The sequence below is a fragment of the Mytilus californianus genome, unplaced genomic scaffold, assembly GCF_021869535.1.
Source record: "Mytilus californianus isolate M0D057914Y unplaced genomic scaffold, xbMytCali1.0.p SCAF_7, whole genome shotgun sequence".
Classification (NCBI taxonomy): domain Eukaryota; kingdom Metazoa; phylum Mollusca; class Bivalvia; order Mytilida; family Mytilidae; genus Mytilus; species Mytilus californianus.
The window spans coordinates 49241373-49257403 of NW_026262723.1; the positions used below are offsets into that span (position 1 = coordinate 49241373).

At 34.4% G+C, this 16031-nt stretch overlaps 1 protein-coding gene and 1 long non-coding RNA gene across 4 annotated transcripts in view; one reads left to right on the top strand and one right to left on the bottom strand.

Moving 5' to 3' along the window:
• The window catches only part of LOC127709752 (uncharacterized), a 324446-nt gene that overhangs the window by 73141 nt on the left and 235274 nt on the right, over window positions 1-16031 (bottom strand). The window lies entirely within an intron of this gene.
• Window positions 9007-16031, top strand: part of LOC127709706 (integrator complex subunit 10-like) — a 318221-nt gene continuing 311196 nt past the window's right edge. Inside the window, exon 1 of the mRNA XM_052215364.1 lies at window positions 9007-9183. Within this exon, the coding sequence (XP_052071324.1) occupies window positions 9034-9183 (150 nt within the window). The 5' untranslated portion in view covers window positions 9007-9033. The remainder of the gene's footprint in view (window positions 9184-16031) is intronic.

Below are 16031 nucleotides of genomic sequence, written 5' to 3' on the forward strand. Positions count from 1 at the left end.
AATGTGGATAATGCAAAGTGTCTCCGGGTGTCGGAATTTTATCCCGATCACATTCAATTAATGTAGGTAGATCGAATTGTATGTCACCATGTACGGATTTCATTACTTAATCTCTTCCTCTTTTCCTGGAACAGCATGTTGATAGATTGAAGTCTGCCGGTTTATCTTGTACGTCAAAAAGACTGAATAATTCGGGCGAGGCAAGAGACCGGTTGCTTTGTCTGTCTTGTTTTTGTGAAACATCCACAGGTTGTATGCAAGATTTCTCACTCTTGGGACCCTTGTAGATCTCTGAAGGAGGTGGGTGGGTGGGGGGGGGGGGGGGTTTAGGAGGTGGGAGACAAAAAATAGGTGGGAGACAAAAAAAGATTCTAAAAGTGGGAGGTGGGAGATAGGGGGCGGGAGGTGGGAGAAGGGTACCCCCCTGTCCACCTCTCATATATGTACAGGTCGAATTCGCCGAGGTTATCTTGATTTCAGCCATGTGTGCTCCCTGCCGCGTAGATTGTTCCGGGCGAACTACATTGAGAAATTGCGTGTTATTGCACCATTGTATAGTGTAGTGTAGTAGTGTACTTCCACACTCGTTGCAGCTAATGCTCGCGTTGCAATCCCGACTTCTGTGTGTGGTTTCTACCAGAGCTTGTAGCAAACATTGTTTTGTTCTAATAGTTCCTTGCGTTCCCAAATTGATTTGGCTCGGAACGCTCGTAATTCATTCAATTGATGCCAGTAAAATAGCACTGCCTTTATCTTATGTAGGATACAAAGTTCTTGTTGTTGACCAATGTCTCCCAGATGCTGGTCAACTGCAGTCTTGTGGACATTGATTTTAGAGTACGCGGACTGAGATGTGAACCTTGGCACAGCACATTTTGTTATTGGTGTAACTTCCGATTCAAATTTGAATCCATGATCATTCTAGATTTTCCTAATGTCTCTAATGAATGCAGGAAATTCCGAGAAAGACGGAAAGGCAACTTTGTATTTGGACTTGTATCTTCAAGCCCTTGTTATTCTATTTTCTTGGGAGTCCATAAGGCAATTTTTCCACAATTGGTTTTATTCCGGACGAAGAGAAGAAATAAGCAAGCAAACATCCCAGCTTGGGATTTTCCTTGTAAAGAAGTGAGTTCTCCGTAGTCAATTTTGTGAAGTTGACAAGTTTATTCCGTAGAGATGCCTCTAACATTTCATGAGCACCATACCGCTCAAGTCTCTGTCATCTTTGTATGGTTCTTGTTGGATATTTGGTGTTCGATTCCCTAATGCTAATGGCATGTCTGGCAGACTGGTCCAAGCCACTTGATGAGTAGGTCTATCTGTTCCGAATCTGAAACTTGCAATTCGTTTATGAGGTTCTTGAAACTGACTTTCCATGTGTGAAAGGGTTCAGTCCGGTCATTAAAATTTGTTAACCGGGAGAACAGCAGGTCCTTGCGTGGGAGAAATCTGGTTATATCCGATGTCGGGTTGATATATTGATGTTCAGCAGGGATCTCCTCTGAAAAGCCCTGTATTTGTTTGTTCGTTGTACTGTAAAAATAATAACTCCCGGTGACGTAGCATTTGCAGGTAAATCAGCAGGTTCTTGTGTAGGCAAGTTTAAAACAAGGTACTGGTTACGATTACGTTGAAATGTAACAATAACAGAAATGCTAGGTTGGGTGAGGACCGATTAATAACGAACGTAACAATAATATTTGTGTCTACCTTACGTTGCGTTGTTGTTGCGTTAAATTTATTAAACTTTTAATCGACTTTAATTTTGTTGCTGAAAGTTGTTCCAATTACCGAATTTTCATTGGGTGAAAAATTAAAAACTTTGGATGCGTTTGAATAAATAAAAAAAAAAAACAATCAAATTTTATACGGTTATTTAAACATAATTCATACATCAAAAGCAGAGTTTGACTGCAGTGAACTAAAATATTGTGAACTTGTGTATGCATGTATCCATGGAGAACATAGTTTCGTTTCAAAATCAGATGGAGTACGTCCAAACCAAAGGTAGGTCTTTTTCTTCCAATATAGACACACATGATAGATATCAATGGCTCATAATACAGTATCAATACGAATTTTAAATAATTAAAGTCATGTGGTAAAATTGAAGTTTAAAGTGATTTCAAGTTCCCTGCGTTTTTTTCTCGGAGTTAATATTTTTTCTGATGACAATGATTTAGTGTAGCCAACCTAAAAAAAGAATAAGCTGTTGAAATAGTATGACTAGGTTCTTGATACTTGTCGCCAATAAAAACGAAATTACGATCATTAAACGGCATGTGGACGATGAATAGGAAAATCGGTTCATCTTCAGCTAACAACTGTCATGTCTAAATCAATTTGTTGTTCTTTGTTGACATTTTTGTTTGTTTTTATAGTGATGAATATTATAACACAATGTTGACTGCTTTACCCCTATTTTTGACATTTTTACCTATTATGTCTTTGTTTTGTTCACACATTGTTGATTTTATGCGACTGTCATACAAGTGAGAGGTTTATTTTTGTTATTTTACTTTATGCATTCGCAAACAGTTCTCGACTCGTACTTTTAAGTTATGATATTTTTTTTTAAATTAATAGCTGGAACAAACTCGGGCGTACTATGTATGTAATGATGTACGTAGATCCCTCCGTTATTCGGAGCACCCTTCGAGAGCTGCGAGGGTACAGTGGAATCCGTGTTCACTCCCTATCGGGATTAATGGAGATGTGTCACTAACGTATTTACACCAATATTTACAAGGACAATCCCCATCCCAACACAAAGGGAGTGCTAGGACACTGGGAAAAGTCTTATTATGGTGAAGGAAGCCGAAGTACTCGGAAAAGCAGTTTGATCTCTAGGTCAAAGTCTTGGCAACTTTGACCAACCAAGGCCCCCAATTTATGATTCAGACTAGGTACGTTTTGAGTATGTGTAGTTTCAGGTAGTAGGTCCGGTACAATAGCAGAATTCAAATTTTGATTAAAGTTTTGTACACATTGGAGTGGGTCACACAGCTTTAGTTTCGTCAGGAAGATCACTAAGTCTTTGACTATCGTCGTATTCCATTGCACGTGTTTCAGCTTCTGAAACTGCAGCGTCTCTTTCTGTTTTAAGAAGGTTAATAGCTGCCTTCATTCCGGTTTTTTCTCGAACGGCAAGTGCGGTCTTCTGAGCTTTCCGACATAGTAATTCATGTACATTTTCTGCTTTCTTATGTATGACTTCTTATCCGCTCGGATGGCTTATTGCCCCATCTCTGGCTGTCTACGGGAAGCTTCTTGATACATCTCTGCCTGTCTACGGGAAGCTTCGTGATACATCTCTGCCTGCCTATAAAGGGCTTGCTCCTCCAATACAGCTTCCTGTTTGAGGATAAGGGCCTGTTTTTCAGCAAAGGAATTTTTTGCTCTGGCAGCTTCTGCTTTGGAACGCTTCCTTCGTGCTAGGCTAGACATAACAGATACGTTGGAGCCTCCACTTTGATGTTTTCTGGCTGTTTGATGCCCTTGTTTTAGTGGACCTGGCCTGTGCCAGGGTGAGGCGATGTTCGTGAAGCATTGTCATAACTAGATCCACCTTGGTAAGACGAACCTCTGTTATGCAGTTAAAACTGTCCAGGTCCTTAAGACTGTCCATAGTTTTTGTTTTCTTCAGAAAGCCTAACTAGTCATCTGTGAGTCTACGACACGTCGTATAGGAATGTGTTAGTTTTCCTTGTGCTGTGAGCAGCTGCTGCTGCTCGTTATGAGGCGTGACGTCACCACTTTTCAAAAACTGGAATTCAGTACCTGGCCAGAGGGCCTTGTTACGGCCAGAAATCACCTTTAAATTGTAGCCAACAAAAGACAAAAAATCAATAATATATTCAACAAGATTTATTATACAATTTTACAAGAAATATTATACAAATTGAAATGTCAACTTACCTGTTAAAATATCTGAATGTCCGATCCTAGTCTTTTCTTTATCCGGAATTCTTCTCTTAGCTGTTGCCGAATCCAAGCGGAATATTATGTCCAATAAGTTCACAAACTAGTATGATGTTATAGAATTTACCAATAAACAACTACAGAGATCCTTTGAAAATACTTGTATATTTCTTTAAGTCTAACTTTGGAGTCTGTATATAGATATTTACCACGGAAACTTCTAGAACACTGTAGAAGGGAAACTTCTAGAAATCTGTAGAAGTTTAAATTACCGCGGCATCGTAGATTATGATTATTCTGGAATTATTATGCAAGTCAAATAGAAAGTTCTAATCATTCCATCAGCATCAACGATTGTTTCAGTGATTTCTAAACTGCACAATTATAACATTATTTTGTAAACCCAATTATGTAAACATATTATAAGGCCACACACAACAAATTAGGCAAAGATAAATAATCATGATTATTACAATCTTATAACAGCCTCTAGCCGGACCATTTCCCGTTAGTTCACCTAGTCTTATATAATCGTACATTATAATATTATTTCAACTCATTGTAAAATTGTATTACAATTTGTTTTTTCAGCTTTTTGCCATTTGTTAGATAGGTTCTTGATTAAGGTATCAGCACCTGATAGTTTTTATAAGACCGCAAAAAAATGGTTGTTCTTGATTAAGGTATCAGCACCTGATAGTTTTTATAAGACCGCAAAACAATTTTGGGGTCGTATATTGCTATCATGTCGTCGTGGGCGTCGTCGTCGTCCGAAGACATTTGGTTTCCGGACAATAACTTAAGTTTAAGTGTATGGATCTCTATGAAATGTTACCAAAAGGTTCAATACCACTAAAGAAAGATTGGGATTGTTTTTGGTGGTGATGGTCCTAACCGTTTAGGAATTAGGGGCCAAAAAGGGGCCCATAACAAGCATTTTTCTAGTTTCAGGACACTAACTTGTGTATAAGTATATTGATTGCTCTGAAATTGTATCACAAGGTTCAATACCACAAGTCGAAGATTGGGATTCATTTTGGGGTTAATTGTCCAAGCCGTTCAGGAATTAGGGGCCAAAAAGGGTCTAAAACAAGCATTTTTCTAGTTTTCAGACACTAACTTGTGGTTAAGTGTATTGATGTCTCTTAAAATGTACTATACAAAAAGAAAATTTTCTTCAAATGTTATTTATTTTTTGGAAAAAAGTGTAAAAAAAATTTATTGGGGAGAGGGGGGGTGTCAATTTTTTTCTTCAAGATTAAAGAAATTGTCAATTTTCCAAAGAAAAATTGGGGGTCACAATTGCTAATTCTTTGTAAATAGTCTGATAACAGTAAGTATTGCGCAACAGCACAGTGTATTGCACAAAAGCAAGAAATCTTCAATTGAATATAAATTCAATTCATATAACCAATTTTAAGTTCTTTGACTACATTTATTCTGTGTCAGAAACCTATAATGTGTCAAATATTTAATTACAATCCAAATTCAGACCTGTATCGAGCTTGAATATTGTGTCCATTTTTGCCCCAACTGTTCAGGGTTGGACCGCTGCGGTCGTATCCAGCTGCGCTTGGCGAAGCAGTTTATTTTTGCTTTAGCCCAATCGTCAATCGTCGGTTATACCTATCAAATATTTATTGAATTAATTTAAACAATGGTCATGATGATAGGACAACAGCAGTGTAATAATTTTTGTTGTTCAGGCTTTTATTTTTTTTCGTGGAATTTGAAAAATGAATAAGCTTTATTTAGAGTTTGAATGGTTTACAAAACAATGCCATGAAATAAGACATTATTCGGAGGAACCCAAATTTTAATTATAAGTTTTTTGTTTATGCTGAAACAATTTACGACTTAAAGACGATCTTTCGTCCTATTATAAAAATTGGTGTAAACGGGAAAAATCTTTAAAAAATATCTTATTTACTAGATAAATTATGAATATTGTGGATATTTGAATATCACATTTTGGAAATAATTTATAAATAAAAGGGTACATAATACATCTATTTCTAGAATAAGAAATAAACTTTCAAGTACATGCAAAACGGTTTTTGTTCATACCGGCCTACAAAGCAGCCAACAATTGGTGGTGGTATGACGTAAATACTGCATAGAAGTTCTCAAGAATGAATTTTTAAATTCTTCTTCATTCAGGTCTGTGCACTCCAGAATCATAACGAAACAATCATAGCATTAGTACATCTCAGCTTAATGCATCTTCTGAACTTTTTAAGGTCCATAGTATGTATTGGATATCTAAACTAAACAAAAAAACTCATAAAATGCCGTTTTATTTCGGCCTCTAGTAAGTGTTCTACAACTAATCTTTCAGTGCTTTTAACTACTAGTAGTTCCTTAACTACTAGCAAATAACTCATTAATTTTTGATCGATCAATTTCCCCAAGAAAGTTAATAAAATCACCAAGTTGCCTTAATTTCTCTTCACAATAAATCTTATACCGTAAAAAAATATTATTTTCTGCAAAGATTTGCAAGATTTCCATCATATTTTACCGACCACACTAAAGTGGGATATTCTTTTTTGATCCGTACTGGTTTTAATACGCCCTACGGCTCATTAGAAACGTGAAATAAAACTCACTAATTAATCTAGATATAGTAAGCTTTAGCAATCTTTTTATAATTGGCGTTCATACTGATAGCCCTCTGGCTGGTTTCAGCCTACCAAGATCGATCTCATTTTTATTTCATAGTTCGTTGTTAAGTTTTTGCGGTTCGTTTCTTTTTACATAGTTTTAGTAGATCAACTTTAGTTGTTGTATCAGAGCCACAACACCCCTGTGAATATATAACTTGACAGTACTAAAAAGCAAAATATTTCGATTCACAAAGTCCTTCCTCTACATGTATATGGAAAGTAACATATTTAATTGTTTACATGAAATGACAAAAGATGTTGAATAATAAGCAAGAAATGTTCACTCTACTGGTACACTAGTCTTTACGGGTTCATATTGGTCATCATCTATGTTTGTTTCAGTCCTTTTTATACAATGGTGCCTGTTTGTATTTATCTGTTGTGTTGTTTCAGTTCTACATGTCCTCATTCTGTGATCACTAAATCACCTCTCGTGTTTCAAAAAATGTGTATGCAAATATTTTCTGCAGAACATTGAAAAGGTACAGATGCTATGAGAAAAAAGGAGATGTGGTGTATATGTCATTGAGACAACAACCCAACAACATTACAAAAATATTCTTAACACATCTATGTATGTTTAAGAATTCTTGTGTAGTTCAAAAGTACATTATGTATATTTATATATCAGTGACTTGATACATGTATGTACCTATTGATGCAATCTGTCCTAAAAATAAGTTGTGTGAAGAGCCCTAGCAGTTTATTTGCTTATAAAAAAACTGATATTAAAATGAATTCCTGTATAACAAATTCAGGGAATGAGACACTATCCTATTAAAACAAACCAAAAGAGATATTAGTGGCACAGGCACTTGTCTCAGAAATTTTTTTTCCTATATACCTTAATATAACCATGGAAGTAATATTTAAATATTCAATATTACTTCCATGATATAACACACAGGCACTTGTCTCAGAATTTTTTCCCCCAATATACCATAATATAACACAGGCACTTGTCTCAGAATTTTTTTCCCCTATATACCTTAATGTTATATTAAGGTATATAGGAAATTGTTTTTCTGAGACAAGTGCCTGTGTGTTATATTAAGGTATATAGGGGATAAGAATGTTGCAGTACTCCGGTAGTCTATGAAACAAAAAAATCTTGAAAGTCTACAGTTCAGCAGAAAATTTGACTATAATAATACAAATTGTTCTTAATCAGAATCGGTGATATAAGTCTTAAAAAAACAAAGCAAAAAAAAAAAAAAACAAACAACAAATAATGACAGATTCAGGTGATCGGAGGGCAATAAATTACGTAATCGCACACCTGTGAATCCACAATAATCGGATTTAGACATAATTTCACTGTGTATTTAAGGACCAAATTTAGCAAAGAAATGAAGTGCAGAAATGTTTCTTGCATTATCAATATTATGATAATTCCCAGATTTTAATCTTAAAATAATGATCAATAATTAGAAATGTCGAAAAGCAGAAAATATTTTTCAATAAATACATAAAATTAAATACAACGATTTTCAAATAGCTTCTTAGAAAAGAAATTATTTGATCTGAAGTACGTTTTCCCATCTTTTTTTTGTTAGGTATCGGGGGTTATTCGTCCCCGATTTGTAGAGTAAATCATCGGCAAGTCTCATTCCGGGCCGCGTGATTTAACGTGATTTCACCGTGAGTTGCCAATCTCTGTGTATATGTCTCATGTCTCTGTTATCATACATAATTAACATTTAAGGGGGGGTAGGAGGGGGTCCTGATCCCGAAATCCCGGGCTTAAAAACGTGGAATCCCGAGGTCCCGAATTTAAAAAAATTTAAATCCCGACATCCCGAAATTCGAAAAAAGAATTCCCGGATCCCGAAAGGATCAATCCCGAAATCCCGAGCTTAAAAACACCCGATCCCGGAGTCCCGATAAAGGTCCTACCCCCCCCCTAATTTAAGAGGGTCGTAATGGGGGTACCTTCATGACGAATAACGATGATAAAAAATCTTGCCAATTGACGTTAACGGTAATTTTTGGTGCATGACGATAAAATGTACACTTTCTATTAGACGATAAAAAAATCGACTGATTTTGACGAATCACGTTAAATTTTTTCCACAAATAACGGTAACGATAATTATTTGAGACCTCTGACGAATCCCGATAAGGATATTTTGACGAATCACGGTAACATTTTAACCAATTTGACGTTAACGGTAGCCGAAAATGACCGTTTGACGCCTGGCGGTAAAGGGCATTACTACCCTCATTTAATAATTATTCATCAAATCACCAAAAAAAAATTGTTAACTCCCGAATTTTTATTAATTGAAATTTCAATATTTTGTTAAATATATCTAAAAACATCTGATATTCAACCAGTATTAAAAAAAAAAAATAGGGAGCGAACGAACCAAGGGGGCGAACATGTATTGGGAGCGAACGGACCCGATACCCACACCCATGCATATGAAACCAGGTGAATAGTATGGCTGCCTGTGTACAAAAAGACGACTTATTATCAGACGAAGAATGGCTAGTTTCTAGAGCAAGATTGTGTATAAAATCTGATCCCTGTGGTGCAAAATCATGGATGATAACTGCAAGATCTTTATTTCCACAACACTTTACAATTCAAGTATGAATTATAATAACTCTGTTTAAAGTCGTATGAAACGAGTTTCTTGTAATTTTAATGTTATGGAAGTACACCACCAATTCATATCGAAATTATTGAACCAATACATGCATATATACTAAACTTAGTCCTGTGTACACGTTTTTTTTATTATGAATTTATTATATTTTATATTTTTTTATAATTTCCATGCGTTCCCATTTGTTAATTAAATTTTTTTCCTTAACAGTTTTTAAATGATTTGTTGTATTAAATTTGTTCTTTAAGAATCAGTTATTACTATTTACCTTCCAGTGCAAGTTTATTAAAATTTATTTCATCACGGTTTTCCCCTAGCACTTGCACTGTGCGGTGGCTGAAGTTCTAACGAGAGGTCTCGTACATGTAGTTAAGGTCACTGCATATATGGGAAAATATCGGCAAATTAGTGAACAGGAAGACAATAATTCAATAGCAGTGCATTTATGAAGATTTTGATACATGTACTATAAAGGATTTCTTTTACCGAAGGTAGGTGGTTCTCTCCAGGCACTTCGGCTTCTTCCACCAATAAAAACTGACCACCACGAAATAACACAATAGTGTTGAAAGTGGCTTTAAACACCAATCAGTGAATCAATCAATCAATTTTACAAAAAAGTTTACGTACACTTGTTGTACAGTAAAACTTAGCCATTTAAGTATGTAACATGAGGGTACCCAAATTGCACCTATTTTGACAGTTTTTTCACCTACGTTTATTTATGATCCAGACAAAAATTTCCATTCTGTGTTTATTTTGTAGATGTATACTTTTTTGCTATATAATTCCACCAATTTAATTTTGAATCCATATTGAAACATAGAAAAATGGGTTTGAACCGACCTCAAAACAATCCAAGATTCTGTAATGAAGAGTACCCAAATTGCACCCATGCTTAAATTCTCATCCGTAAACATCGAATAACTGATGTTTTGTTTTAAATCTCCAAATATTTGGAACAAGTTGACAATAATCGATGCTTACTTCTCATTTTTTAAGAAATGGATGCCTGTATCATATTTTAATTGCTCATTTTTAAAAGGACTTTTTGTGGATATCGCATGGCCGTCGTTTCCATAGATTTTACTTTTTCCAGTGAATACTTCATCTGTTGGTATATACTGTGAATGTTTTGTGTTTATTTAAATATAATTAGCTATACTGAAAGACGTGCATAATGTCAAATCATAAAAAGGCAAATTGTTTAGTGTCTAAGGAAACTTGTAAGATAACCCCTGCTATTTTTGCTAAATGGTTGCAATTTGGGAACTCCGTGCAATTTGGGTACTGTGACGTTAAAACATATTATTTTTTTTGAATTTGAAGTTTCGTATGACTAACTTGAGTAAGGTTGATGAGGAACCTTAAGCTAAAATGGCTGTGTTTACACCACAAAATTTACTCTTGAGTGCAGATAAACCTGTGCATCTGGAAAAATTTTAAGGCAAATTAAAGCATGCCTGAGATATATAAAATTCAAATGCATTTTATGTCTCAGAAAATTAAAAACTTAACAGGATTTTGCTGAAGTGTCTAACACTTGATCAGATGTCATATCTATATCTCTTGTGTCATCATTTTTGGCTTCAAACTAACTTTATATCAATGTTTGTTTCATGTGAGTCATGACCATATTCTGTTTGTTTGTTGGAAATGAAGAACAACAATAGATATTCGGAACTGATGGTTTGATGTCTAAGTATTAGCAGCTTTTCTGATTACATTCCTTTCCATATAATTAAATCACTGATAATACTAATTTGCTGTTTCCTAATTATTAATCTTAAAACTCATGATTGAGCATATAATTCAATAATATAAGAATAAGAAGACGTAATTTTTTTTTCGTCTCCCTTGGCTCAATTGTTAAGATTCTAATCTTCTTAAGTTCGAATGTGTATGTCCAGGAAAGTATTTTTATCTGAAGTTAATTCACTAACTTCTTCAATAAAGGATATGGAAATTGAGCTAAAATTTAATGAAGGTGTGGTTAATGTCAATAAGAGTCCAGGCATTCCAAAAATATTTGAGCCAGGCGGACATTTTTTTGGATTCCGATTTAAATCCTGTAAGAATTAGTAACAAAAGCTTAAAACAAGGAATTATTTGAATCTGGAATAATTTTGAATTCTGGAAAATTGATAAGAAATGTATGATGAAATAAATAGGGTTAGCCATGCACGCTTAGCCATGCGCATTGCTAAGGGGAATTATTTAGTTTATACTGAAATATCAATGAAAGTAACTTTAAAGTAGGATTAGTTTTCATCATACATTTCTTATCTATTTTCCAGAGTTCAAAATTATTCCAGATTCAAATAATTCCTTGTTTTAAGGCAATCATGGTAAAAATTTTGGCATCATAACAAGGATTGATATTAAAAAGATATTAAACCTCAGACTTTTGATATTAATTTTTCTGACGTAAACAGTTTTTTGCTAATACTGGATGTTGACTAGACAATGGTAAAACACGGACCGAGACGGATACGTAACGGTAACATCCGTGTACATTTTTTACGTTTACAAAAAGTAAAATCACAAAAATACTGAACTCCGAGGAAAATTCAAAAAGGAAAGCCCCCAATCAAATGGCAAAATAAAAAAAACAAACACATCAAACGAATGGATAACAACTGTCATATTCCTGACTTGGTACAGGCATTTTCATATGTAGAAAATGGTGGATTGAACCTGGTTTTATAACAAAGCACAATTGAGTTTAAATGGTTCTTTCATATTATTTCTCTAAGAAAATACTTGAAGTGATAAAGGTACCAATAATACTTTTAGCATTTTTGGAATTCAGATGCATTATTAAATCTTACACCTATATACGCATGTACTAGATCAAACAATGTGGTTCTGTAGATATTTTACTTAAAACCATTTCAGATTTTTAATTAAGTCATATTTTAATACGTATTTCTCATAGGCAAAATCATGTTTACTAAATTTATTCAATGTAAGCCAGTGAAATTTTAGAAAATAACTTTAAATAGACCGATCAATGTCTGGTACAAAACACAAAATGTAGTCTAAATGTACCTGTTGCCTAAACAGGTAAATTCCAGCTGTCAGACAACTAATTAACCTTGATTGTAATGAGGAGGTATTAAGAAGGGCTTGTGTCACTTTTATGACCGGAAACATGAAGGTGGCATACATGGCATAAGGTCAGGTAAAAAAGATAGCATATACTAAAAAAAAATTCTGAATTATGTTGAAATGGCAAACCTATGTTATACATGTATGTGCTTGGCACCGCCAGAGCTGAAATATAATTTATTGGCCTTGTCTGGACAACACAACGGTTTTGGAAGCCATGAATGAGACCATCACGGGCATATCCAAATAAAGTTTCCTGAAGTCACAAACAACTTCCCCCACTTGAAGCTCTAGATCCACTACTGATGCAATATTTTATAATTTATCAGTAATAATATTAAACAGAAATTGTATGCATGTATTTTTGTTATAAAGAATGAAAGTATTGAAAAATGCTGGGGAAGGGTAAAATTTTCATGTCTTTTGGAAGGGTGTCTTGAATTTGTATTCCTTCCACAAGGTGGGGACTTTATGAAATTCCAATGTTTCCTCCCAGTTGAGACCTGTCTCCCAATTTAAGAAAATGACCAGTCCCTTACATCATATTTATATTAGAGTAAACTTATGTGTTTGTTATTGATGTGTCTTGTTTAACCTTTTAGTTTTTATAGGACTGCAAATAAATTTGAAGTAGTATTATGTTATGTTATAGTGTTGTCTGCGTCTGAAGACATTTTGGTTCACAGACAAAAACAGGAAAAAGTTCATGGATCGCTATGAAATTTTAGCACAAGGTTCCATACCACTAAAGGATGGTTGGGATTGTTTTTAGGGGCTATTGTCCTTGCGGTTTTGTAATTAGGGGCCAAAAAAGGTCAGTTTTACTGGTTCATGGAAAAAAAATTGGTTCGAAGACAATAACTTTAGTGTAAGTGTATTGATGTGTGAGAAATTTTAGTACAAGGTTCCATACCACAATAGGAGGATTGGGATTGATTTTGGGGGTTATTATCTTAGCTGTTTTGTAATTAGGGGCCAAAAACAATTATTTGTCTGGTTTTAAGACAATAACTTGAGTATAAGAGATATTTCTTTGGTCAAAATTTTAGCACAAGGTTCCACACCACAATAAGAAGGTTGGGATTAATTTTGGGGGTTATTGTCCGTTATTAGCTGTTAAGGAATTTTGGGCAAAAAAGAGTCTAACAAAAACAATTTTTTGTCAGGTTCACAGACAATAACTTGAGTATACATGGTATAAGTGTATGGATCTCTATTAAATTTTTGCACAAGGTTCCATACCTCAATAGGAAGGTTTGGATTTATTTTTGAGGTTATTGTCATAGCTGTTGAGGAATTAGGGGCCAAAACGGGCTAAAAACAAGCATTTTTCATGTTTCAGGACAATAATTGGTGTATAAGAGTATAGATTTCTATGAAATTTTACCACAAGGTTCTATACTTCAAAAGGAAAGTTTGGAATTATTTTTGGAGGGTCATGGCCCATACTGTTAAATAATTAGAGGTCGAAAAGGGGCAGAAAACAACTATTCTTCTGGTTTGCAGGCAATAACTTGAGTATAAGTGTATGGATCTCTATTCAATTTTAGCACAAGGTTCCATAACACAATAGGAAGGTTGGGGTTTATTTTGGGGGGTTAATATTATAGTAGCTGTTTAGGAATTAGGGGCCAAAAAGGGCCTAACAAAAACAATTATTTGTCTAGTTCACAGACAATAACTTGAGTATAACTGTATACTTCTGTATTAAATTTAAACACAATGTTCAATTCCACAATAGGCAGTCAGGGGACTTATTGAAATAAGTGATTTTTAAATCACTTATTTAAGTAGCAAATTCGAAGTTTTGTCACAAATTGTGATTTTGTATTTTGTAGTTCTACCAAAATTTTAAACACATAGGTTTAGATAATATCTTTTCATTAGTTAAATTGAAAAAAAATGGACTTTTTGCTTCTTTTAAGAAGCAAGGTTTATGCCTTTGATGCAATCATTTAGCTGCAAATTCTGTTTTAGTTGAAAAAAATGCTATAAAAATGGCTTTACATAATGAACTGATACTTTCTTAACAGATTTTTCCCAGCAGTGGGAGTATTTTTCCTGTAAAATTCAAGGTTTCATCTTATAGATTATGTAATAAAATTCTACTGTTCGCGATCAAAATTTCACTGTTCGGGGGTGTTGAAATTAGTGGGGTTATTAAAATAATGATACTTAAAGAAGTGATTTTTTGGAAGGAAATTGAGGTATGATACTTAAACAAGTAATTTTTATGTCATTATCCTAGATTTAGTACAAGGTCACCTGACATGACCCAGTCATCCTCATAGGCGGATCCATTGGGGGCCCTAGGGGGCCCGGGCCCCCCTTTTGTGGGAAAAATTTGGTTGATTATATAGGGAATCACTGAAGCATGACTGGAGTGGGCCCCCCCTTAGGTCAGTCAGCGGGCCCCCTCTTATGAAAAGTTCTGGATCCGCCACTGATCCTATCAACACAGATGTTGGTTCTGATAATTTTAGCAACATAATTAGTCCCTGGATCATTAGTATTCTATATTTAAATCTACAATAAAATTAAATCACTTAGTCTAGTGATTAATTTGTCCTACTTAAATAGGTGATTATTAAAGAAAGACAACTCTTACTTCCAACCTTTATGGACATAATGTTACTTGAATCAGTGATTTAGAAAATCACTCATTTAAGTAAGTCCCCTGACTGATAGGAAGGTTGGTATTTATTTTGGGGGTTATTTTTGTAGCTGTTTAGCAATTAAGGGTCAAAAACAAGCATTTTTCATGTTTCAGGACACTAATTTGTGTGTTAGAGTATGGATTTCTATTAAATTTTACTACAAGGTTCCATACTTCAAAATTAAAGTTGTGATTGATTTTGGGGTCATGGTCCAAACCATTTAATACTAAGGGGCTGAAAAGGGGCTAAAAAACTAGGATTTTCTGATTTCTGGACAATAACTTGAGTATAATATTTATTGCTATTTAATTGTGCCACAAGGTGTTATACCATGAAATAAAGTTTAGGATTGATTTTAGGGGTCATGACCCTATTGGTTTAGTTAAAAGGGGCCAAAACCAATACTTTGTATAAATTGCTTATTTTTTTAGCAATTTCAATGGGGTTTAATTCAAAAGTTTTGAATTCTTGGGAGTCTTTAATATGCTGAATCTAATTGAGTATTTAATATTTGGATTTTAGGGTCTGTTTTTGAAATGATTCATATCAAGGTCCAAAAGGGTCCAAAATTAAACTTTGTTTGATTTCTTTAAAAATTATATTATTGGTGTTCCTTGATATGCTGAATCTAATTGTGTATTTAGATTTTTTTAATTTTAAGGCCTGTCTTCAAATTGGTCCACAATAAGGTCCAAAGGGTCCAAAATAAAAAAAATTGAATTCTTGGGGTTCTTTGATATGCTGAATCTAAACGTGTATTTAGATTTTTATACGACTGCAAAAAATTTTTTGGGATCGTATAATGGTATGATGTAGTCGTCGTCGATGTCATCTGTGTCGTCTTCCGAAGACACATTGGTTTCTGGACAATAACTTTAGTTTAAGTGAATGGATCTCTATGAAGTTTTTTAAGAAGGCTCAATACCACAAAAGGAAGTTTGGGATTGATTTTGGGGATGATGGTCCCAACTGTTTAGGAATTAGGGGCCCAAAAGAGGCCCAAAACAAGCATTTTTCTAGTTTCAGGATAATAACTTGTGTATAAGTATTTTGATTGCTTT